Below are 24,932 nucleotides of genomic sequence, written 5' to 3' on the forward strand. Positions count from 1 at the left end.
TGATGATAATAGTCATTGTGGGTCCACGCAAAGTGAAATGATATTTTACCTGCTGCAAAATCTTCATTTTAACAGTATATGTTGTGATTCACAATACTGGTTTGACCATGTTAGATAATCTAACTGCTCTCTAAAGTCTGTTTGTCCTAACTGCTAATCAGATTTAGAGTGTCTACCAGGTTAAACCCACTCTCTCAACCACCTCTTGTAAAACATTCAAGGGGCTTAGATACAGTCCTCTCAAAAAGACTCTAATTAAAGTATGTGCAGAGCTGATGTTGGAAACGTCTTGCAAGAAGATGCAGTGAACTTACTGCAACTCAAGACGTGCGTAAAGATGTCTGCACAAGATGGAGAAGTGTGTGAGTCACAGTTCGCCGTCAAGGGCGCAGTTCAAAACACGTGTGAACTGACTTGTTGCTCAAAGGTAGAGTTAGGTTATTTGTAAATGTGTTTTTACCTGTACACACATGTGACATTGAGGCGCTTTGCAAAAAACACTTGTTATCCTCTTCATCTCATGGTAACATTATCTCTACTGCAAAGAAAAATGTCCTTGCTGACTCATCAAGAAGTCTTTTTTTTTTCCTGTAGTTTTTATTGGAAGGAGAGGGGTCCTAAGTAGGACAGACGTATTAAGCTCAGAGGTTGAGACTATTCGTAGCATTGCTGGGTGAATGATTTAATAGCAGACAGGAAGCAGCAACCAAGTTTAGTTCCCTATTATTCGAAAGGTCACATTGTGTGTACTACTTCATAGGTGATAAATCAGTGTGTGTGTGTGTGTGTGTGCGCATGCATGGACTTACTGAGGAACCAGGGAGGGACTGGATTCTATGGGACAGGAATAGGTGGAAACTCCAGGAAATACCAAGCTACGTGCTGTGGATGTTGTCAGAGGTGACAAACAAAAAAACCGTTTGCAGCGATATAAAAGGGCATGATTCACAAATAGCATTAAGTTCCTTGTAACACACATTAGCACCCTTATATAAATACTTATTTGTTTTAGCAGAACTTTTTAATCTTTTTAAAATATATATATTTGTAAGTGATAAAGGTACTAATAACATTTCTAAAAGGCAGTCGCACCAACACTATTATATTAAACAAAAATACTCGATTAATTTATAACTGGTGGACACAATGGGTGATTTAGTAGCTAAAGAGACCAAAAATGTACTCAGGTGGAGTGTTGAATGCTGAAGCTAAGTCACAGTTGCAAGCTAACATTAGCCTCTGGCCTATAGCCTATTATACCAGACAAAGTAGGTTGAGACTGTTTTGAGCATAGTAAATAGAGCTATGGTGCATTATTTTCCATTGTTTAGTAATGTGCATCTTATTCTAAAATAATACTATGTAGTTTTTGAAAGTTACGTCTAATTTTGAACCTTTGCGGGGCATAAATTATTCATTCAGAAGTAAACTCGCCGAGATAGAGAAATAGATATGAACATACTGTAAAAGTTTTTACTTGAGGCGAATAATTGTCTTGTTGTTTAGTATTGTGGCTTTTGCTCAAGTTCACTTTTCTTCTTTTCCAGCTCACTTAACTCATTCATTTTGGTCCTTTAGTCGACCAGTGCCAAAATTCATGGTAGACCTTAAAATAGTTCTGACCCACAGCTCTCACACTGCTTTAGTTTCATCTGGTGATCACGTGTGCATGCTTGTATTGAGATATGATTTCACCGTGATGACATAAAAGAAGCATGCAGTGGAAATGTTCAGTTCAGATGGATCGAGTTTGTTTGGTTCCCACTAGAAGGCTTTATCAGCTGCTGAGTTGTCCCAGAAGTGGATTCTAACACAAAGCTTGTTATTTATGTTACTGATGACTAACCTAGATCAAGTTCACTAACTATACAGCAAAAGAAGTCCACACTTGACGAAGGAGAAGGGAGGGAAAATCACCCATTTTTAGGCTCCAAATTATCAATGTAAAAGACACAACGGACAATAAGACCAGATTTAATGAATACAAGCAGATCTAAAAAAACATTTGATTTCTGTCTTGATTTACAGCAATTTTGTAAATCATCACACACTGAGTCCCCCTCAGCATCGGGATCTCGTGGCGCAACGGTAGCGCGTCTGACTCCAGATCAGAAGGTTGCGTGTTCAAATCACGTCGGGATCAGTTATTTATTCGCCTCTAGCAGTCTAAACAAACATGTTGTGTAAAAGGTTATACGTCACTCTCTGTTCTGTTACCTAAACCTACATTCGTTATGACATTTACATGCGTCACGCACGTTTTGTCATAGTATGTACAGACGTTACCGGGTATTTAACTCGTTTTGTTTTTCTTCTGTTTAAACATTACCTATTTACTCAGAGATTATATAGGTTTGTCTGAAAATGTTACCAGGACATGCAACTCCTATGTATACGGAAATCATCACGTGCATGTTATCTGAGAAGGTGTGTCCTGTCGTCATGGGGACGCGTCGCATTTTGGAAATGTATGTGTGCCCACGAACACGAACAAATTCGAAATATCAAACGCAGTCGGCAGATCGGCATCGAGCGTGTTTCCACTCGACTTTCTGTATTACACGCGAATGTATTTCATGCCTCGGAAGGTGGAGCAGCTTCACGGCGCCGCTGCGTGCGGGTCCCCGCGCGCTCCTTCTCGTGCTCGCTCACGCGTTTCTCCCGCACGAACCTGCTCTTCCGCACCGGGTCCGGACCTCACCGTGATGCCGGAAGAGAAACACTGCAAGCTGCTGCAGCCCCACAGGAGCTGTGACGGTAAAAAGAAGAAAAAAAAGAAAAGAAGGAAAGTTACTGCTTCAGCCACAGAAACTACAGGTAAAGGCATTTTGTCGTGTAAGGCAGATCCATGTATTACAAGTGCACATAGTGTGTATGAAAATACACACTAAGTAAAAGTACCTAAACATGAAAGCATTTTCATCCCAATTATATTCTAATAACATTCCAAAGTAAAATCACTCATTGTGTTGATATAAAATTGCAGCTGTAATCATTGCTAATGCACAACGGATCACTGATTGTGGAGGAGTTCATTTGAACTACTTTACCACCAGTTGGGCGGTTTGTACAAAACAATCCATTATATGCAATTACCAAAGTGTACCGAACTTAATAATACCAGAAACTAAGTGTCAAACAGATGAAGTGGTGTGTAGGAGTATTTGCTTCATTTCAAATGTAATGAAGCAGAAGTCATAAACAGTATAAAATGGAAATAGTACAATAAATTCGCAGTTATTAACAACATATTCAAGTAGCCCTTTCTACCAATAGTAACATTTTGAGATATTTTGGAAAAAAGTGTTTCACGAGTAGAGGCTTCATAGAAAATGTAACAGTTGTTCTACTTCTTTATTAAAACAAATTGTCTAATGAAATGTTAATGTTAATACACACACTTTTTAACCCCAAATCTCTCTTCTAGCAGGCATTCATAACGCTATGAGCACAGATCTAACCAACAATCATTTTGAACCGACCCTCAAACCAGTGTCTCTGTAATGATGCACAATGTACACACACATGGGTGGTGGTGGTGGTTGCTTTCCCTACGATGTTGAATAAGTCAGTAAAGAATAGGCCCCCCCACACTGTCTTTTTACAGCTCATTACTGTAAACAAAGCCATCGGCCTTCCAGCTCTGGAGGAAGTCATTAGTAATATAAACGTAAAAGTATATAAGCTTACATGTGTATAACCCCCCCCCTTACAGATAAACCCCAGGATGTGTCTTCGCCCCCTGAGACCTCTGCTGTGTCTCTGCTAACCCCAAAGAGTCCGTGTCGGCCTCGGGGCCAGCTGCCCAAGCTCACAGCGTCCAGCAGAAAGAGCGGCGAACGACCCCGGAGGAGTAACCAACACCCCGAGGACTCCCCAGCCCCGCTGCAGGCGGCGCACAAAGCAAGCGGCGCTGGGCAGCTGGGCGCCCAGGCCAGGGAGAGCCTGAGGTGGGAGGGAGTGCTGGAGGACCCCCGGGCAGAGGAGAAGAGGCTGGAGCTGTACCGGGCCGACCGGCGGCGGCGTTACGTCGCACACAGAGACGCTCTGCTGTTGGAGGCGCAGGGGGCTTTGTGACAGCCTGTTCCTTAGGGGAGCAAAGAGCAAACAACAAGGAAAGAACAGAGGTCATCGCTGCATTTGAGCACAAGGTGAATTAAAGGAGCAAGTGAAGGTGTCATGTCATTTATTTGAGGCTTTATTGAATATATAGTTATGCACATTTGTTGAACTGCTCTACCAGTGGTAAAATGTGCAAAGTTCTAAATAAACGTATGTCTTGCAGCTCTATACTTGAAAGGGTTAGCGTTGAAAAAGACAAACAATGCTTAGAAACACTTCCTCTGCTGGCCGATAGAGGGCAGAAAATACCTGTGTCCCCTGAGTGAATTATATTCTCCAACACTAATAAGTGAATAAATGCCAAAAGAGTCGATTCTATTGCGCCTGAGATTTTTTTTATTTTTATGCATTGAATAAATTCAAACAAAATAGAGAAAACTGTTGACTGATGACAATTACAACAATGACTGTTTAATCTCCCTGGGCACCAGGGTTCACTTTTCACTGGAATTGAGGGAAAAGGACATTTTTCAAAATATTTTACATTTGACTTCAAGAGAGGAAGACATCATAATATATAATATACAATTTTTTTTAAATTAATTTTGCTGCATGAATGTGTTGAAGAACCTTAATTTGTGATGTACTAACCAAAAACTAAGAGGTTTTTTTCTTTTTTTCTAAATTCCATATTCAGAACGTGTGTCATATTATGACGTCAATGACGTAAACGCTGCAAAACAACTACCTGAATAATGAATTATGACAAGTACAAAATATAAGCTTTCAGTTCTGGGCTTCAAAAGTCTGCACCAGGTGAATCGTGGCATGCAGCTCACAGGAAAAGAGCGAAGCTCAAAGTAAATATGCAAGTGTGAAGTAAAGATGGAGATAGACCAACACAAAGACTTAAGGGGGTGAGTTTATAAACGCAGCATTTCTTTTGTGAAGGTTTTGTCACACTGCAGTTGAGTTCTGTTTGCCGAAAAGCCTATTGTTCCCTTGTTGTTGTTGTTTTTTGTTATCGTTGCCTATTTCAGCATTTCTGCTTCACAGAGCTGAGCACTAACCCTCTGTTCTCATAATCCAACCCCCCCCCCCCCCCCCCCCCTCCGACGCACCGACCGGACCACGTACATTGCCGCAGTGTTTCCAGCTGCCCCGAGCATTAAACACAGCCGATTACAGATCAAAAGCAGAGAACATACTGAAGCATCTGTACTGTGATGTCTCTGGAGTGTCACTGGAATACCACATGAGACATAAAGCCATGAAATAAAATAAACAACTCTTATGAAAAAATAGAAGAAAAGTCCCAATAGCTGCATTTGTCTGAGGTATCTGTTGTTTGCGTGTGTGACTCAATCACTGTGGATTGCGTGAAGTCCGTCTCTTCTGCGTCCAACACTGTGATCCAGGCCTGACAAAGAGACGGAGGTCAACGCTGTGCCACGGACGTGGTGAGCAGCAGACTGGAGGGAAGTCTGGATTTGGACAACTGCAGCCAGCTCAGGTCATCCGATCTGAGAGAAAAGAGAGAGAAGCTGCCATTACTTGCATCATTACATACCATTTCATGCACTGGTTAGCCCTGGTTTGTTCCCCTCCTGTTGACCTGTGTTTTCGGGCAACTCAGAGAGGCTGAAAGGCCGTTGCAGGTCCACACGCATTAAAAGAGGCGTTGGTTGGAAAAAGAATGAAGAACAGAAAGGTTTTGCGTACTCAGCCTCTTTCTTTGTGATGACTTTTCCCGCTACGAACCTCTCGGCCACTGCAGACACCGCTGGGTCGTAGTTCAGGCTCGCTGCCGCTATGACCTCGTCATTCCTACAAGTTACATCTTTTTTTATTGATTCAGACATTTGAACATGTATTCATTCAGGAGTACATGTTTGTTGTTTTTTGTCAACAACAGCAGCTGTTTTTCTCAACTCACTTGATGTACAATGCCAGGAACTTCCTGTCCTCAAACGCTCCTTTTATTACAACGTCAGTGTATCCCTCCCCAAAGCCTGCACACAGAGTAAAAACAACAGTTACATCTGAGTGAGGAGTTACAATGGAGTCCATACTGTGCATACCGTTTGTGTTTGTCACAAAAATCGGAAAATACAATCAAACATTAATAACTTAAAAAACTTTGGTCCAAACCTGACCTAACAATATTCCTATATCTGACATCTCCACTTGTTGGGGGCTGTGGTTGTGTGTGTGTGTGTGTGTGTGTGTGTGCGTGCCCACCTGCGTATCGGATGGTTTTACCCAGGAGGACGGTCCAGTAGAAAGGGACTGAGTTGAGTTCAATTTGTTTATCCAGCATGTTCAGAGCCGCTATCCTCCCTTGGAAACAGTGAATTACAAATGAATCTAAACAACGTGTTGCCTTGTGAAGTCTATCGCCTCAGACTTTGCGACCGCATTGACTTCGGCACTGCGTTACCATGTGCTTGTGCCATCTGCCAGTGTCCGATGTTGACCAGTCGGTTCTTGGCCATCGCCAGGGGGAAGGTGGCCAGGTCGCCCCCACAGTACACACCGGGGACATTGGTGCGCATGTACTGCAAGAGAGATACTTTTATGTCCGCTCTAGTGTTGAGTTGTCACTCATTCCCCGTTTTATTTGGGCCAGGAGCTTCCCTCTCTTGTTTCCGACCCCTCACTTCCTGCACTAGAGTGCTTTCCCGCCTATGTGATCGTCGGCCTTCTCTCATCACACCTGCCGTCCCTCGTCATCACCCTGCTCTCACTGTGCATTCTCGTCTCTCCTTTGTCTGTGTCCGTCTTTTTCTGTCTTTTTCTGATGACTACTGGTGCACAGCAGGCTAAAAAATGTATGTTTTGGCTCCTCGAAAAACTGTGAGACAGTTGTTTTGGAGGTGATCAGGGGTTGTGTGTTGAAAATGAGATTTAGATGATAGAGGTAAAAAGCTGGTCTTTAGCTTACCTTGTCGACCGGTATAAAGTTTTTTGAGTCCGTCAGTATTTTGCTGCCCTTCAGGAACTCAGAGTTTGGTTTGATGCCTGGTGGATCAAAAAAGAGCGAGAGGACAAAAGTGAGCATGTGAGTATGTTTTGTAGGAACATTGTCGGTGCTGTTGAGTGGTTTATTGCTGTTTTCAATTAGAAAACTAGTGCCACAAACATTTTCAGCAAAGTTTTGATATTTTGAGATTCAGAAAAACAACAGATACATATGCGTACATGTCCAGTAAATCTGGTAGTATATGTTGGCTCAGCTTGGCGCAGAGACTGGAGACAGGATGAATTGTCCTCTGTCACGTGCTAACCACTACTGCAATATAGTTACTGAATTAACGAATACTTGTAATGTAAATCTAAAAGGCTGTCAAATATTTTACTGTTTTCATAGGAACTGATTGTACATTACAAAAAAACTCAGATAATGCAAATAGGTGATAAGTATATGTTATAATTACGTTATAACCTTTTTATGGAGATGTGTATAAATGCATTGCACTCACCAATACCAACAATCAAAACATCTGCCGGAATAACTTTCCCACTTTTAAGCACAACCTCCTTCACCTTGAGGAAGAACGTACAATGAGACAGAGGACTCGAGGAATCCAATGTTTACAATTTTATGTTTCACTTTTTCTTCGCAGATGTTCACGACTGAATTTGTGATGAACTACATGTTGGCACAATATTTAATTTCCCACTGTACCTTGCCATCGACACCTTTGATCTCTGTGACATTATCATTCATGTAGAATTTCACGTTTTGTTCTGTCAGCATCTGCAGCAACAACAGAGTTTAAACTACAAGTAGCAGAAAAAGAGATGTCATTTAAGGATTTATTACACGGGACTCTCTTTCCCACCGTCATGCTGACTTTTCCAATTTCACGACCCAGTGTGTTCTGGTACGGCAGCTCGCTGCTGCCGATCACTGTGACACTGGAGGCTTTGTCTATCAAATAAGATGCCACCTCCATACCTGGGGGGAAAAAAGAGTTAACAAAGGTGCAATAGAGAATATCAAGATGCGGAGAACATACAAAATATATAGACAAATATTTTGGTTTGAATTCCATTGTATATTACAATAGTGTATAAATAAATATAAAGCATTTTAATTTGTTTATTGCCCTTGTAAAAATTGAACACAAATGAAATGTGTGCTTAGTCAGAAAAACACAAACACTAAAGATATAATGAAGGATAAGTCACTTGAAGCCAAAGTGTAAAGCGGTGTATTCGGGTCAGGAATCCAGCTTCCTGACCCGGTTTTCTTAAACATTGCTACTCTAACCTGAAGTTTGTTTTTCCTGAGTTCTCCCAAACACATCCTGGCTGATTGGTTAACTATCGACACCTGCTGCTGTCTGCACACCTGGTCCTGATTACCATCCTCTTCACCATTTAAGCCGTGACCAGACAACCAGTCCCTGCCGGATCGTTAGCGTAACACGGACGGTCTTGGTCCTGAACCAAATTTCCTAGTTGTGTCAAGTCAGTTGCGTTTGTTTGCTCCTGTTTCCCTGCTTACGTCACTTTGATTACCATTCTCACCTGCCTTGCCGTTGACTCCACTCCAGCCCCACTCTTCACCGACCAACTGGACCAAACCATCCCCACATTCATTCCCAAATAAATATCCACCTTTAATTTCCATTTTCCCTGTCCTGATCTGCTTTTGGGTTCCCGTCCGGGACGATCCCTGACAATTCGGGTCGGTCTTATCGCTTCATTTTGCACACGGCAAACCGTACCAACGAAGGAGGTTCCCACGAGGACGACGTTGGAGCCCAGAGAGGTCGTGTGGATGTGCCGAGCGTCCTCCGGAGTCTCCAGCATCCTCACGTTGTCCAGTTTCATGCCGGGGACATCCAGACCCTTCGCTCTGAAGGACAGGTAATGACTCGGTTTATGAGTGATGCAGTGCAGCGTGGTGCTGCTTCCCTTTTAAGGTGTACATCTCACTGTTTAATGAGCTGAATCCAAAGAAATATGTCTGAGCCCCCATTAGCTAATAACAATCTATCTGGGTCTGTGGAGCCCAAGATGATGATGATGATTATTATACTTATCTTATACTCTATATTAAAAATATATCACACTGCATATGTGTTGCAAAGAACATTTAAAAAAAAATGTTTTGTAAGAAAATGAATCCTCATGCACGAGTAGTAGAAGCTGCTTGGAGTAAGTGAATCATATACTATTCTATTCATATTATACTAACGAATGTGATTTATATTGTCAAAATGTTATTTCATATTGTACATTTAATGGAGATGGCGTGGCTGCACGCATGCCTAAGAGACTCAGGCTGGCCGTGGTTTCAAACCAAACGCTTGGGGTGTGTGTGTGTGTTCATCTGTACCTGCACCCTGTTGAGATGAGAAGATGGTCATAGCTCTGAACTGAGCCGTCTTCAAATGCAACTGTCTTCATGTCTGTGTCCACTGACACGGCCTGCAATGTGTTGTACAGTTCAAATGACCTAATAATGTTCGGACTGCGGTCACGAGAATGCTATTAAGGAGTTGTGCAACAACACTAAAGATGTGAGCAGACATGGGATGGAGAGGGAACTCACTTCTTTCCGGAGCCAAACCTCGATGTCGTGCTGATAGAAGAACTCTGATCTCCTGAGCAGAATACTGTCGTTCTCCACATTCATCACCTGTACGATGGGTGACAAAAGCCAATGAAAAAAGTCTAGTTTAACCTGAATATTACAGTTTGCATTGCATAGTTTACTCTGCAGCACCTTGCTGAGTCGTGTTTTGTCATAAGGCAAAAGGTCGTCTCTGGTGACCATAATGATCCTTCCGCCAAAGTTCTCCTGCCGCAGAGTCTCGGCACAGATCAGCGACGCGGCTCCTGCACTTACAGAGTTCACACACATGCTGATGGATGACGTCACTTACATCTCTATTCGTTGTCTATTAGTTAGAAGTTATCAAGTTATGATCATGAACATCAGTTTTGTGTTATTCTTGCAGAACACCTAGTAGTTATTACATACCTGTACAAACTGAGTTAATTCACAATACTCATCAAAGAATCATATATCTATACACTTTGTTTTTAACCTAGTTGCTGAATAATTTTCTGCCAGTCCATTCAGTGATGAATAAAATTACAACTGACCCCCTCGTTCAAACACAAAGACGTACAGTGGTCCCGACTCACCTCCTCCCAGCAGCAGAACCGTGTGAGTAACTCCTGCTACTGCAGCTCCCATACGCTTCACTCTTTTTTCCTGCTTCAGAGTCTGAACCATGCAGAAAAGCATCGTACAACCCATCAACAAAAGAATTTATTCACATATATTATGGTCAAAGAATATAAGGGATGCGTTTTAATCACCTACAAAAACTTGAATTGTTTCACTATGCAATTCAGGTTGAATGTCCTTAAATGTCCCATGCATTCCAAAGCACATACTTTTCTATTTACTTTCAGTACACACTGCAGCTTGAGGTGCAGCTGCATGCAGTATACATTCAATTTAGTCACAATGTACAGCTAGTCTAATTTCAACCTAAACAAAGAAAGCAGAGAATTATCAGCAATACTATTTATTTATTTCATTCGTTTCAATTTTAGGCAGTTATTTTTATGGATTTTCTAGTTCAACTAAATACATTTGGGGTATAAAGAGCGTTTTAATAGAAGTGGAATGAGGACTTGATCTACTTTAAGTGCAATCTGTAAAAATAATAGAATATAAACATTTAAACGGGAAATGATGTGATGAAACAGGAAGAACCACGAAAGAAGTTAACTGTGTACTTACTCTTTTGTTTACAGACACGTAAACCTTGCTGTTTTGAATTTTCACCTTCACAAGAGAAGAAGACACATTTTAAAATGACATTAAAATGAGAGTAAATGTCTGTTGGTGTCGTTTGTACCTTGTGGCACGGCAAACAGTCCATGCCGGGATACTCCTCCAGATCTCCTGTATGAATGTTAAAACAGGCGCCATGCCACGGGCAACGCACTGTGTTGCCTGAAATAACCCCTGAACACACACACACACACACACACAAACATTATTCAAATACTCTGTGCTGGTGTTAAGAAAGGAACCAATATTTAGGACAAACTATCAAACTGCGCAACATGTTCAAAATAACTTATTTTCATGAAACTCTGTAAAGGGTACTAGCGCTTCACATTAAAGCTTTTGGATGTGCTGAAATGACAACTTATAAAAACCCAAATGGGGAATGAAGTGGGGGTTCTTCCTCAGAAAATGGCCTATTAAGGCGCAATCTTAAAAAAACAAATCAGTGCAAATAAAACATACTAATGGAGCAGCTAGTTGTTCTGTGACAGATAGGAAAGTGATTAAAGGAATGAAGGTGTGCTCCTGCTCCTCTGTTTCTATACCTTGGCTGAGAGGAGCTCCATAGTGCGTACACTGGTTACCAACGGCACTGTACTCGCCCTCGCTGCGAGTCAACAGCACGCTGTGTTGTCCCACTTCAACCTCCATCATCCTGAGGTAACACACACACACACACGGATACTTGAATAAGTTTGCAGTCAGAAAGAACGTCCTTAACAATTATTTTTAAAAGGGTTGCTTAAAGAATTTGGATTTTAAATCTGGCATCAATGATTTGATGCATTTTGTAAACATTGATCGTTTACAGCCAGATCCTTACTGTCCATCCTGCAGGTCTGACTCCAGGCACACCACCGCAGTCAGCTCCTCGGATGTGTCCTCCGGATCAGAGTCAGGAAACTCCTCACGGGCTGAACACACACGAGTACACGCACACATGAGCACGCACACATGGGCCCATATTTCAAAGGAAAGCAATGACATCAGCAGGTCTGTAATGTAAGTTTCCTAAATACAGACCATTAAGACACCCAATGCTTAGGCAGCTGTTAAATTCAGCGAAAGATCAATGAAGTCGTCCACCTGGCTGTTTAATGTTGAAATATATTCGGGCAGATTACTTACGTGGTTTGGTCGAGGACATGTCAAAGATTCAGATCTAACACCACAAAGATGTACACAAAAGGTTGTCAGGTGCTCTGTTGGGAGAAGTTCTTCAACAGCCGAGGGTTGACCGTTTGTTTTCTGCTGATCAGCTCAATGGTGGGAAAAGAGCACGTTTCCACGGCAACCTGTCCATCCCAAATCCTCATCCCTTGATCCTCGGAGGCAAAGTAAAAAAAAAGTGGACTTTTCTGGGGGGGTTTGATAAGACGAGCAAAAACCCAACTAAAAGTTACTTTTGGGGCTCTAGTGAGTGAACAGTGATGTGTGGTCATGTTCGGCCCCGTTTTTGTTCCAGAGACGGGCGATGGGGGTCTTTTGTGTTTCACAACGGCGGCATAGAGAAGGGCTGACGAGGCAGCAGCAGGCGACGCTGAATGGAAGGGCGACAAAGCACAACTCACAAAACCGGATTTGGGTCGGCCATCATTCACTGAGGTTGTTCCAGGTTTCAAGATTCATCACGGCAAAGGCCAGGCCTAATTCAAGTTTTACATTTTATTGAGACATGAATTGTTGAGGTAAAATGAACAGGGGTTTGCATTTTTTGCATTACTAGCATAACCAAACAGACAGAATTAAAGAAAAAATAAACTTCTTCTCAGAGTTGGAAAGAGTTGTCACAAACATACATTTGGGGCAATAGGCCATTTAGGCCACAAGTTGGGCCACTGTTTGAAGAAAAATCCCAGAACTTGACATGAATTCATAGAGAGAGACGAGGAGAGGGGAGCTCAGTGTATCATGGGAAGTCCCCCAGCAGTCTCCGTCCATGGCAGCGCATCAATGGGTTGGACAAAGACATGGCTGAGCCGGTATTCTGTTCTCATTGGTTACCATCGGTGGCTTTTTACCCCATTGACTCCTTTATACCAACAGATATTGCTTTGGGCTGTAGTTTACAACTTTACACCTCTTTTTGTCATCATTTTGAAATGTGTAAAGCTTATTCTATGCAATTATTTAAAAATACTGAGTATATCACATTGTGTTTTTTTGCTTTAAAGGAGAACTTTATTTTGTGTCATGTTATCGGGGCACTGTGACCTCTAACTCAAGTCACTAATCATTTTGTCAGTTCAAGTGAAGGGAGGACAGTGTGTTAAGACTTAAGCAGTTGGACCTGAGATGTGGCCTGCAGACAGGAGCACGTGGGGTTTGAAGTGAACTCAGACGGCCAGGTTTTCTGGTAGAAACCTGGTAATGGATTTAAAGTCAACAATCCTGCTTGTAACAGTTAAAAGAAAAAGGATATTTGTGAGGTGAACTGTGTTTATGCTTATGTAGTGAAGAGGTCAGTGAATAAACCGATCCCCATCCAGCAGGAAAAGTGCTCAGAGACTTTAGGTCCCAAGATTGTAAAATAGAATGACACGTTGAATTGTTTGCGTTATGTGTGCGATTGCTGCTAGCTGAGGTAATAAATCTCCCTGAGATGATCTTAAGGTGCAGATTTAACCAGAGGTAGTAAATCATTAATGCCAAAAACTCACAGTTCAAGGTCCGCTTGTGTAGAGCTCCAACGAGTTATAAGATATAATGTTGATTATAGAAACACCATTCTATAAAGCCTCCTTCAACATCTTTACCAAAAATGAATGGATATTTTGCAATTGGGTTGATTATTTACATGAATATATGTAACATTTAATACTTTAAACCCTTAGAAGTGCCACAGAAGTATTACATATTCATTTTCTATTATCAACTCATTTGTGGAGCTATCTGGACCTGAAAGGTACCTCACGTATGTCTGTGTTATTCTTTTCTCAGGTGCTCTCCTGCTTCAATTCGTCTGTGACGTTCCGCCTCTTTGTGGACTTCTCCGTGATGTCTTTGCTGGTTGAGATCATCTCAGTGTTCCTTCACGTCAGGCGGCTCCTCCTCCTGTCGGGTCGGAGGAACATGCCAGGGACGGAGATCAAAGCCCCTCGGCCTTCTGTGGCCTACAGAGTGACCAGCTGGCTCAACCTGGGACCGTAGGTGGCTTGGTGATTCTCATCTGGAGGTTTCACAGCAGTGAAGGAGCCATACGAGTGTTTCTAAGTGAGCGTGTAAAAATATCTGAGATCTATGTCAAATGTTAACCTGTGCAATAGTGTATTTTCAGTTGTATCCACTCCCAGAATCACATTTCATGATTTCCATGGCAGGCCTCTCATGTGCTGATATTTATTTAAATCACTGATGAGGATATCACAGAGCTTCTAGCTAATCTGGACGTTTAGAGGAAGGATCCTGCGGATTTGTAACTTAAAATGAATAGTTAGACATTTAATGACATTTCTTGCTTGTATTCACATGACAAGGTTGATTGTACCAATCATTTCAACATGAAGTGGGAGCCGGGGGAACCGACACCATGCCTTGTTTTGTCCAACAATAACAAATCTGCCTTCCAGCTTATTTCAAGAATAGTATCAATGCTCGTTAAACAGTGAGAATTTGCAGAGTTTCAAATCAAAAACATTTTTGCCTCGACCTGCAGGTTGTTGGTGTTTGGTGTCTGCACGATGGCTTGGATGAGCCGCTGGCTGGCAGCTCAGAGCTCACGTGTGTCCCGCTATGTCCTGCTGATGGGGACAGTGGACCTGATTCTCCTTTCCACCATGAAGATGGTGCTGTTCTACAGACTGCTCAGAGCGGACATCCTCACCAGCACACCCGGCACAAGCGACTAGAGAAGCCGGCTCTGGCTTTACCCTGGATGGTCCATTGGTAAAGATGAACTGTGGAGCGCTGTAACTTACAATGTTGCCTTGATGTCAATGAATTGAAGATGAAGCACAAGATGGCTTTCCTTGTGTGATTCTTTTAGTTTGAAATGTCCAAAGGCTTTCAGCTCAGATACACTAAGCTGTGTTTATCCATGAGATCATTTGCATTAAATTTTCCTTTTTGCATTTTTTATTCATTCATGTTAATTAATTTTTTTTTTTAGATGAGGCAACTACCTACATGTCATTTATAATATTAACTAACCGATCAAATCAGCATAAACTACATCACAATCTGTTCTGCAGGAACGAGGTAAGAGTGGGACCTTCACAGCTTGTCTTAGTTTGGACCTCTTCTCCTCTGACGTGTGGCAGGCGAATCTTCTCTGTCCGGGACTCTCTCTCATAGCAGGGACACACCTTCAGGTGCTCTGACATGGACGGGACGTCTTGGAAGGCCCAATTCCCCACGGGAGAGAATAAAGAGCTGAACTGCCAAACCTGAGGAGACACGTAAGAGAGGGACCTGAATATTCAGGCCTATATTTTCATTTACACGCAATATTCTTTTAAAATAGTAACGGAATTGGAGTCAATTAAATATGAAATGTTAGATAAGCAGTAAAGGACAATGGTGAAGCTGCCTGTAGAATATGCAGCTGGTATCAAACATAAGGTCTCAAGAAAGCAATTAAGTTCATTACCAGTGCAAAATTACAGCATCGGGTGAGCTTTAGTATCAAAAGTAAGACTTAGTGCAGTATAATTATGTGTCAACACTGGATATAGGATCAACTGGTAAGTAGCATTTAGCCTGCTGAGGGGCTAATTAAACCAAAACTTTATGAACATTATGTTGTAGATTATTTTTATTCAATAGCTGATGAACCTCATGTGATCCACTGTCACTGCTCATGAATGAAGCTGACAAGGTTCTCATTTACCGTCTGCTTCACCCTCCACTTTGCTCCTCCGTGTGAGTAGATCTTCTTCTCCCAGCAGAGGGTGACCATCCCTCTCTCCTGCAGCAGGGAGGAGCACACCTGCCTCATCGTCTGGGACACCAGAGACAGCTGGGACAGGGACAGACTGTCCAGGAAACTGGCCATGTGACAGAGAACCTCGTAGGGCAGCAAGCTCAGAGAGTCCACTCCTCCTCTTGTCCGACCTCCTCTCTTCCTCCGAGCATCTGAGGAGACCACTGAGCTTCTGGAATGCTGGGGAGCTTCTGCCAGAGAAACGGGGATGATGGGATGCAGGCTAAAGCAGCCGAGGTCCTGGCTGAAAGAAAAGTGGTCTTTCAAGGTTAGATATGTTTTTACATTTTTTTTTTTTTTTTTCAGACCATGAAAAGTTAAACTGTGAGTGGCACCAGGCCTGCATTTTTTTGTATCTGTATGTAAGTATCTGTATGGGCTCATTGCGAGGTGTTGAGTAGATTTATTGTATTGTATTAGTTTATTGTTTGCTGCATGTTAGGCATGATGTTTTTCATCTTTTAGAGTTCTGCTAATTTCAGTAATTTATTTTTTATCATTTCAAATATAAATACTGTTAATACAAAGGAGTCATTCTACTCCAGTCTTAGAGTAACACAAATGGGAATGATTACAACAATTATCTTACTTGTAGGAGATGCAGGCTTTGTGAGTGGAGGGCTGCAACCTCCTCTGGCTGTAGGTGCATCCCAGGTAGGCCAGGGGGCATCTCTGCTCGACCCACCCGTTCACACCCATCTGGATGTCACTGTGGATGTTCCTGCATGTGACATCATTTATTATTTGAAAGTTAAATGTAACAATTACTGTGGATTTAGAACGCTGAACCTAGTAGTAGATGGGCATTAGCTATTTGTTTGCCGCATGTGGGCATATCTTACACAAAATACCTTTTTAAAACTGTGAAGATAATCTCTAGATATTCTGGAATTTGAATGGGATTTTCACTTTCAAAAGACAATTTACTAAAAAAGTAAAACAAGGAAACCCACTTATAATGTATGCCATATTCTCTGCGCTGGAACATGCGTCCACAGAGGAAGGTGAAGGCAGAGCTGGCCTTGTGGTGCCGACTGGTGACGCTCTCCAACTGCAGGTGTAGATGCAGTTCCAGCGGTTTTGCAGCATTTAGGTCGGCCAGCGATGTTTCTCCCCGGAAAGGAGTAGACAGGAAGTTGTAGGTCTGTGTGCCTTCATCTTGTAACAGACCGTCTGTGCATCTGCTCTCTGCAATGAGGTGACCCCTTTGCTCCTTCTCCAGGGAGCACAGCAGAGATGCCTGAAAGCCACATCAATAACATGATAATATATTTAGTTTATCCGTGGTGATGGTGAGTTACATCATGCAACTGAATTCCTCTGAGTAAATACATTAATATCAGTTCAATCAGCCGTGAAAATGATTTTATTGTAAAAACAAAGTGGGTAATATAATATTCTCTATGGCTCAGGAATTTTTTTTTAATAATTTCCAGCTACTTTAATGCAAGTGAAACCAATAAAAATGTCTCAAACTATTGTGAAATGCGAAAGAAGTAATTCATTGTGAAGTGGCGACGGATAATTATTAATCTTCTCTGCAATTCAAGCAGCTTCCAGAACTGTTTAAGGATAAGATTTAATATGTGTTGTTTTTGGCCGCGACAGGCAGCTTTTCTAATTTGAAAAAGCTTTAAACTGTACTCAGCATCAAACAGTTTGACTTCATGATAAACAGTCTAATAGTTGAATACTTGGTTCACTGCTTGTTTTTCCTTCCCCCGAGTGGACAAACAATGACGAAAAACATTATATCACAATATTAATCAAATAAGGTCCGATGATTCCACTCACCTGAACTTCCTCCCACACCGGCATCTCCTCTAGCGCCACCCCCAGGTCGCTGGTGTCCACAGCTTGATCCTTCTTCTTCTTATAGAAACTAGGGTTCCGGATGCGGGACTGCTTGGCTGAGAAGCTGGATGGGGTCTTAAAGGTACGCACAGTGATAATCTTCATCGGCTCCACGTGTCCGTACACATATTCCCTTTGCAATTTTTCAGCGAGAAGGGAGCAGGATCTGGAGGGTTCAAGGCTGTGACTGGTACAGGCCGGACCTTCTCCTCTCCCTTTAGAGAGTCCCTGGTGTCTGCCTGCCACAGCGGCCTCTGCAGCTTTCCTGCAGCCACCCATCTCCATACTGAACATGCTCTCCCAGGCGTTGTAGTTGTCCAACAGATCAGCATTCAGCCTGGTGTCCCGGGCAACAGCCTCTCTCTCTTCCTGGGTTAGCTCCTGCTCACATGCAGCGTCAACCTCATCTTCATCGTCATCTTCTTTGAGCACGTCGACCATGCTCAAAGACTCCCAAGCGCGACCCCCGGCCTCCCTTGCAGCAGCTGCCTTTTCTGCTGCCTCTTTTTCCAGCTTCTTCTTCTTCTTCTTCTTCCTCTCTTGGCTCCTTTTTTTGTCGTCCACTTCCACATTCTGGGTCAGTTCTGGAAACAGATTTCTCATCTTCATGGAGTGAAACAAGAGGTCCTGGTCATTCAAGGCCATGGCCAAGTCCAGACACGTGCCCTGCTCTCTTCTGCTGAGCAGGTTTTTATGCAGGTCGAGGTTTGGATGAGAATGGGCGTCGTTAGCCGGCCACCGGTTCCACTCCATGGAGCAGCACACCACGCTGGCGGGACACGCCTGGAGGTGAGCTGCCTGGGAGGAGCGGGGCAGGTGGAGCGGGCAGCCGTACTCCGCGTTGAGGCAGGGCACCCTCACGTTACCGCAGAGCAGCAGGTGATCCTCCTCTTTACAGAGGTGGAAGAGAGCTCCACAGTGCAGGCGGCAGGAGATGAGCGCGCAGCACACAGAGACCTCCACCCGAGCCCTGCAGCGCCGGCTGTAGCAGGAATCACAGTGGACATGCGCTCGCACCCTGGAGGCCCGGGAACGCTGACTCTGATTGGGTTTAGGGAGGAAGAAAGGAAAACAATGTGACATGGATTAGCAGAAGAAGGAAAAAAAAGTGACTGGATTGACCTTTGTTTTATTTAAAGAGCACCATGGGGTTTTGATTTCTACTAGTGTAATGCCCTTTGAAAACGTGCCTCGTCTGGGCACGTTTCTTGAGCGGCCTGTGGTGTCTCTTGAGTACCTTTTAATCTAAAAAACCTTCACACTCAACCTTGTGCTTCCTTCTGTCCTTGGCAATACCCATGATGTAACATACAGTAGTTAAATCTCACTAAGCTGCTCGTGAAAAATCAACTGGGGCAGACTGTACGTTTAGGCATGATGGATAAATGTGTGGGTCATAGTCATTTTTAGATATGAAAATATTTAATAACGTCATTATGCTAATTACATTCCTTAGAGTTGCAAAGTAACACCCTACCATGCTTCAGATCCTGCAGGTCCTGCAACAAAGAAGAAACTATGGACGTATTTGTAGTAGTAAGAAAGCTGTGAAACTCTTCGTACTCCGTCTTGTGCTTGTGTTTTCCGAGTGAGTGTGTATGTGTGTGTGTCTCTTTGCTATTTGTGTGTTTTATAAATAGAGTCAAGCACCAACTAAGAAATGTTACACGTGTGGTCAGAAACATGGTTTGGGTTACCAGCGCACTGAGAGACTTGCATCAGGTAACCTCCAGCCCCTTCTTCCCTCTGATTCATAGTGAGGTGCTTCACTCAAATGATTTCAAGCTGCAGAGAGCAAAATGAGTCCCTAATATCCAAACAGTGTCCTCTGGTGGCGTTTTCAAATCGCAAACATTGTCAGTGTGTATCTTATTGCGGTCATTCTTTGTTGCGTGTGTGCACTTGATACGGGTGCACATTCATTTGGCCCTCGAATGAATAGAGTTTGGCTGCCACGACTGAATCGACGGCAGAAACTAGAGGGGTGGAAGTGGGGGGGGGCTCTGTTGGGGCGGGGGGAACCCTGCTGAACCTGCTTGGTGCTTCTTGGCTAATTTTAACCTGGCAGTTCAAACATGCAAAGAGACCAAAAGCAACGTTATAAAACAAGGGGGAAGCAACATCTGAGGTGGAACCTTCGCAAGACCATTGACTGAATAAGGTTTGATCCCACAATGTTTGACAATGTTTATTTTTGTTAGTTCAAAGCAAGCTATACAGGGAAATGTGTTTCTATTGGTAAGAAAGCTGTAAAAGTAAATCATTTGACTTCCTTCTAGCGGTCGTCTGAGTTACCTTGTGCTAAAGGACACGTTTACAGGCCTCTAGTTTACAATCAGCTCCTCGTTTAGAGCATGGGCAAAATACATATGAATGCAGTTTCGTAAGAGTGCTTTTTGAGCCCAGCTCAGGGAAAATGATGCTTCCTATTACTGTTTGTTGATCATGACATGCATAATACATGGAGCAAACAAAAAAAAGAGCAGCAGCATCATTGATGCTGCCCAAATCTCCTTATGGCAAGCCTCTAGGAATCCTTTAAATGATCATAGTAATCTGCTATATGTGACAAGTGATGATGAATGTCAAGGCAAACATTGCTTTGTCTTTAGCGATCATAATCATAAAAGAGTGAGTGTGTCTGTGTGTCATTTCACGTGCAGGATTACAAAAATATCTTGTTCAGCGTCCTGTAGACATGGTGAGTCACAGACATTCCACAATTCCAATTATTGTTGAATCAAATTCATACAACTTTGATGCACAACGTTTATTATGCAGTGTTTACACATTGTAAGAGCGCAACTTTTCTTTCCCACCCGATCAGAGTCAGCGTTCCCGGGCCTCCAGGGTGCGAGCGCATGTCCACTGTGATTCCTGCTACAGCCGGCGCTGCAGGGCTCGGGTGGAGGTCTCTGTGTGCTGCGCGCTCATCTCCTGCCGCCTGCACTGTGGAGCTCTCTTCCACCTCTGTAAAGAGGAGGATCACCTGCTGCTCTGCGGTAACGTGAGGGTGCCCTGCCTCAACGCCGAGTACGGCTGCCCGCTCCACCTGCCCCGCTCCTCCCAGGCAGCTCACCTCCAGGCGTGTCCCGCCAGCGTGGTGTGCTGCTCCATGGAGTGGCTCCGGTGGCCCGTCGATGACACAAACCCACAGGGAGGCTTAGCCCTGCAGGAGAACGTGCTGAAGGAAACCAAGGGGCAGCAGGAGCCTCTGGATCTCGCCATGGCCCTGGTGGATCAGTCAGACCTTTTTGACCGCTTGAAAATGGAGCCTCTCTTTCCAGAGCTGATGGAAGTGGTCAAGGAGGAAATGAAGGAGGAGAAGAGTGACGAGACGGCAATGGGAGGGTCTCTCAATGGTGTCACAGACAAAGGTACAAACATATATTGCCTGTAATTGAACCACACCACATTAAACATAACAAACGTGAATTTTGTCACCTGCAGAAAACGGCCTGTGTGAGAATAGCTTTGTGGAAGAGACTCTACAGAACGGAGTCGGGGAAGCCTCAGGCATCAGCAAAGAGAAGTACGACCTGTGTGAGATGATGTTCGGCATGGAGAAAGGCGGCTGTGCTGTTGCTCACGCAAACCAAGACGACCCCAAGCCCGGTGAGAAGGTCGCAGAAAGGTCGCAGAAAGACGAAGCAGTCCCAGACAAGACTGGTCAGGCCCCATGGCAGGAGGGCGTCATGGAGCGTCTGGGACAAGAGCTCACACCGCAGGAGTACAACATGTATGTGATGCATCACGGGCGCATGCTGCTTACTTTCGGAAAGATCAAGGCCTGCACACCGAGGGAGGACGATTTTGTCTACGGCAGCCTGGAGCCGATCCCCGTACAGACCTTGCACTCCTTCAAGGTGATGATTTATTTTCTAGTTAGATAAAAGGTTTTCATCACCTGTAAGGTGTCAGCTTGCATCAACTATAGTGGTGACCTACTTCTTTTCGTGCATATCCAGGGCTCAAATCTCAGCGGGTCTGAACAGTAAAAAAAAAGGCTGCGAGGGGTGTGTGAAGGTACACCAGAAAAAAAAAATAGAAGCTCAACGATGCTAATCTGACATTATTCTTGTTGTTAACTCAAATCTGCAGCAGGCATACTGTCAATAAGAAAAACACAAAGAAACAGACTGCACAAGTAAAGGATCATTCTTCCTTTAATAGTTTAGCATATGCAGTATTCTCTTCGACGTGGTCTTAAACTGCTCTGTGAAGCTGCCTGGATGTTGGAGCCCAGTATGTGTTTGTCTCTTTCGGAAAAACTACACATTCAGATATTGCTTTTTTCGTAGGTACACGGACCTTAAGGTAGTTCAACACAGTTTGACACCAGCTGTGGTCCATTGAGTTTGACACACTTGGCTCCAGTCTCTAGATATACATCAGCCTACTTTTGTGCCAACCCGACATCTATACGACCAGCTACATCATGGACAGAATCCTTCACATACTTGCCTGTGTACTAGTACACTAGAGCACTAACGCTGTGTCGACGCCAGCTATTTTGACGAGCATTTTTGTGACTGTGCAGCTGTGGCTCAAATGCTAGAACGGGTCGTGCTTCAATCACAAGGTTGCTGGTTCTATCTCTGGCTCGTCCTGTCTGCATTTCAAAGTGCCCTTGAGTGAGACATTGAACTCCAAGCTGCCCCCCTGCACTTTACAGCTCGGCAGCTTTGGCAATTGGCAACAACAACTGATGCGTTGCCAAAACGTAATGGGTAAAACTCCCCTTTTAGAACCTCTGTTCCCATGTGAGAAGATGATTAAATGGACTATTTTGAGAGCAATTGTTTTGGTCCTTCCTGAGCTGAGGATGACGCATATAACTACATCCTGTTAACTACATTTAGAGAAACAGCCTAATTGTACCGTTACATTCCTGGTTCAGACCCCTGTTCGGGCAAATTAAATCTGGAGTTGGACTGTGCTCTCCTGACTTGGAGCTCTCCTGACCGTGTCAAATGTATTTCCTCCTGTAAGGTACCCGAAAGCTATCACTACAGCAGAAGGCGAGTTCGTCACTATGACACAAAGCGGCCTCCGAGCGAGCCTCGCGGTGTGGACACGTCCGACCTCGTACTCAACGAAGAGGACTGCTTTACTGATGAAGCAGCAGCCACATTGCTGGGCTACGCGGAAATAGAAGTCAGGGGTCACAAGGTCAGTCAGATATTTATGACATTATATGTAACATGTCCAAAATAAAAACAGTTTCAAGTGACCATAAATTGATTATCTTGATTGTGCACAAAATGTAGCTCCTGCATACAGTCTACATTGATGGTATATTTATTGAATTGTGAGGTACTTCATGAAAAACACAGTGGCCTTTCATATCGAATGAAGGACGTGTTGTGGTTGATTGGCTTCCATTTAGATCAGTGAGTCAAACGCATCGGACGGGCTCTACGTCGACGTGGCAACGCAGACGCACTCGTTCCGCACGGCCCCGTTTAAAGCGAGGACAACCCTGGCCGAGGTGACGGTGGACAGACCGCCGAGGCTTCATCTTCAGCTACAGTCAGAGAGGGTGAACAGCAGAAACACCAGAGCCAACAGTGTCTTCACCTTCCTCTGCGGTCACACCTTCCACCGCAGGGAGTTCCCCACACATTTCAGGTGTCTGTACTGCTGACTATGGAGTGTTTGATGGAACAAGCATTCAAGTAATGCCATGTCTATTTGTCGTCTCGCTTCCAGGAACGTCCACAGTGACATTCAGACGAGTCTGAGTGGATGGTTCGAGCAGAGATGCCCCCTGTCCTACCTGGGGTGCACCTACAGCCAGAGGAGGTTTCAGCCCTCCACACATAAAGCCAGCGTCTCCTATGAGTGAGCATATTTCAAATGTTTTGGCCCTGATTCAAATATTTGGGTCTTGCCATTTGATATTATCACAACATTTCAAAGTGGCCATAATTTATACTCTTATCACTCCAAGCAGTAGGCAGCTAAGGAGCCAGATAGTTCCATCTGGAGTTGGTAGAGGCAATAAACACACAGCTAAAGAATATAAATATTAGAAAAGTTGCAACCTCTGCTCCTGACAATCAAAGTCAATGCAGAAGTGCCCTAATCCTGCAGAAGTCTGATTATATAGAAATCTTTTGAGAAAATGACTTTACTTCTCACTTGATTGATTTTCGAAAATTGTAAACACAACTTTATGGTCTCAATCACAATGGGTTATCTTCAATACAGCATGATGTTCATCTGGTAAATGATGGACCCATTCGTAATAAAACAGAGAAGGTAATGCTTTAGGGCGTGGCTACCTTGTGAGTGATGCAGTTAAGCAACGTAATCTCGAATTGGACACAAAATACATTTAGGTAGGAAACTCAGGGCACATGAGCTTGTATTTGCTAAGGGAATGAAGGACTTTATATTTTTATCCCTACAGTCACCAGCTGAGGAGTTTCAACTTGCGTCCAGCCCTTGAGACCTCAGTAGGTGAAGACCCCGAGGCGCCCAGAAGCTCAGTGGTCTCCTCAGATGCTCGGAGGAAGAGGGGAGGTCGGACAAGAGGAGGAGTGGACTCTCTGAGCTTGCTGCCCTACGAGGTTCTCTGTCACATGGCCAGTTTCCTGGACAGTCTGTCCCTGTCCCAGCTGTCTCTGGTGTCCCAGACGATGAGGCAGGTGTGCTCCTCCCTGCTGCAGGAGAGAGGGATGGTCACCCTCTGCTGGGAGAAGAAGATCTACTCACACGGAGGAGCAAAGTGGAGGGCCAAACCTGTGAGATCTGCGTACTATCTTGCCTTCCGTCATTGTATGGAGTCTCATACTCACTGTGCTACTGCTTCTATGCAGGTATGGAAGTTCAGCCACCTCTTCTCCTCGGTGGATTCGTGGCATATGGCGGACGTCCCGCCAATATCTGCTCATCTAAAAGTCTGTCCTTACAACGAGACCTCTCTGCGCAGTGAGCCTGTTCCCCTCCTAAGCATGAGCAACAAACAGGAGGGCAGCCAGGAGAGGGTGAGCCTCGTCAACCATTTTGCAAGAAACAGATTGCAACAATAAAAAAAACGTGGTTTAATTCTACCTGCTGTTTTAGAACTTATTTATGTGTTTTGACTCTGATGGCACACTGCCGTCACTGCACGGTATAATGATGATGTTGTATGTTGTATGTCACAAAGCACAAACAAAGAGCAAATAAAGAAAACCTGAACTTGTAGTTTTTCTTCTCTTGTCTACCTCATATTGAACTTATATGATTAATGGTTTAATGTATCTACAAGAGAGAACAAAA

The 24,932-nt window shown here is 43.8% G+C and overlaps 5 protein-coding genes and 1 non-coding gene across 8 annotated transcripts; 4 read left to right on the forward strand and 2 right to left on the reverse strand.

Moving 5' to 3' along the window:
- The first annotated feature begins 2,071 nt into the window (after window positions 1–2,071).
- Window positions 2,072–2,143, forward strand: trnaw-cca (transfer RNA tryptophan (anticodon CCA)). Its single transcript has one exon. It is a non-coding gene; the product is annotated as a tRNA-Trp (tRNA).
- A 315-nt stretch (window positions 2,144–2,458) lies between these two features.
- liat1 (ligand of ATE1) lies at window positions 2,459–4,435 on the forward strand. Its single transcript, XM_037468269.2, has 2 exons — window positions 2,459–2,817; window positions 3,716–4,435. Exons 1-2 carry the CDS (start codon window positions 2,568–2,570, stop codon window positions 4,075–4,077), a joined length of 612 nt encoding a protein of 203 aa, XP_037324166.1. The 5' UTR covers window positions 2,459–2,567; the 3' UTR covers window positions 4,078–4,435.
- A 740-nt stretch (window positions 4,436–5,175) lies between these two features.
- On the reverse strand, window positions 5,176–12,602 carry aifm5 (apoptosis inducing factor mitochondria associated 5). Of its 2 annotated transcripts, XM_037468268.2 has the most exons (19): window positions 12,017–12,602; window positions 11,712–11,802; window positions 11,434–11,543; window positions 10,953–11,062; window positions 10,835–10,879; window positions 10,228–10,309; window positions 9,803–9,915; window positions 9,629–9,715; window positions 9,413–9,504; window positions 8,799–8,929; window positions 7,908–8,023; window positions 7,751–7,822; window positions 7,545–7,608; window positions 7,007–7,083; window positions 6,503–6,620; window positions 6,304–6,402; window positions 5,999–6,074; window positions 5,785–5,889; window positions 5,176–5,585 (listed from the first exon to the last, which is right to left on the reverse strand). In XM_037468268.2, exons 1-19 carry the CDS (start codon window positions 12,033–12,035, stop codon window positions 5,501–5,503), a joined length of 1,692 nt encoding a protein of 563 aa, XP_037324165.2. In that variant the 5' UTR covers window positions 12,036–12,602; the 3' UTR covers window positions 5,176–5,500. The 2 variants fall into 2 exon arrangements, with proteins under 2 accessions (XP_037324165.2, XP_037324164.2); XM_037468267.2 differs by lacking the exon at window positions 12,017–12,602 and having other exon boundaries at window positions 11,712–12,009.
- A 59-nt stretch (window positions 12,603–12,661) lies between these two features.
- LOC119215814 (F-box only protein 40-like) lies at window positions 12,662–19,256 on the reverse strand. Of its 2 annotated transcripts, XM_062558117.1 has the most exons (7): window positions 19,141–19,256; window positions 17,604–18,704; window positions 16,763–17,049; window positions 16,399–16,530; window positions 15,894–16,053; window positions 15,717–15,794; window positions 12,662–15,273 (listed from the first exon to the last, which is right to left on the reverse strand). In XM_062558117.1, exons 1-7 carry the CDS (start codon window positions 19,141–19,143, stop codon window positions 15,061–15,063), a joined length of 1,974 nt encoding a protein of 657 aa, XP_062414101.1. In that variant the 5' UTR covers window positions 19,144–19,256; the 3' UTR covers window positions 12,662–15,060. The 2 variants fall into 2 exon arrangements, with proteins under 2 accessions (XP_062414101.1, XP_037324163.2); XM_037468266.2 differs by having other exon boundaries at window positions 12,664–15,273; window positions 15,717–16,053.
- On the forward strand, window positions 12,859–14,736 carry LOC119215817 (TLC domain-containing protein 2-like). The gene is made up of 3 exons (XM_062558195.1): window positions 12,859–12,870; window positions 13,829–14,034; window positions 14,544–14,736. Exons 1-3 carry the CDS (start codon window positions 12,859–12,861, stop codon window positions 14,734–14,736), a joined length of 411 nt encoding a protein of 136 aa, XP_062414179.1.
- A 445-nt stretch (window positions 19,257–19,701) lies between the features above and the next one.
- Window positions 19,702–24,846, forward strand: LOC119214976 (F-box only protein 40-like). Its single transcript, XM_037466685.2, has 9 exons — window positions 19,702–19,824; window positions 20,327–20,364; window positions 20,491–21,040; window positions 21,114–21,529; window positions 22,656–22,835; window positions 23,053–23,294; window positions 23,376–23,507; window positions 24,079–24,412; window positions 24,488–24,846. The coding sequence occupies exons 2-9, from the start codon at window positions 20,362–20,364 to the stop codon at window positions 24,698–24,700; spliced, it is 2,070 nt and encodes a 689-aa protein (XP_037322582.2). The 5' UTR covers window positions 19,702–19,824; window positions 20,327–20,361; the 3' UTR covers window positions 24,701–24,846.
- The last annotated feature ends 86 nt before the right edge of the window (window positions 24,847–24,932 follow it).

Source organism: Pungitius pungitius, chromosome 16 (genome assembly GCF_949316345.1).
Source record: "Pungitius pungitius chromosome 16, fPunPun2.1, whole genome shotgun sequence".
Taxonomy (NCBI): Eukaryota; Metazoa; Chordata; class Actinopteri; order Perciformes; family Gasterosteidae; genus Pungitius; species Pungitius pungitius.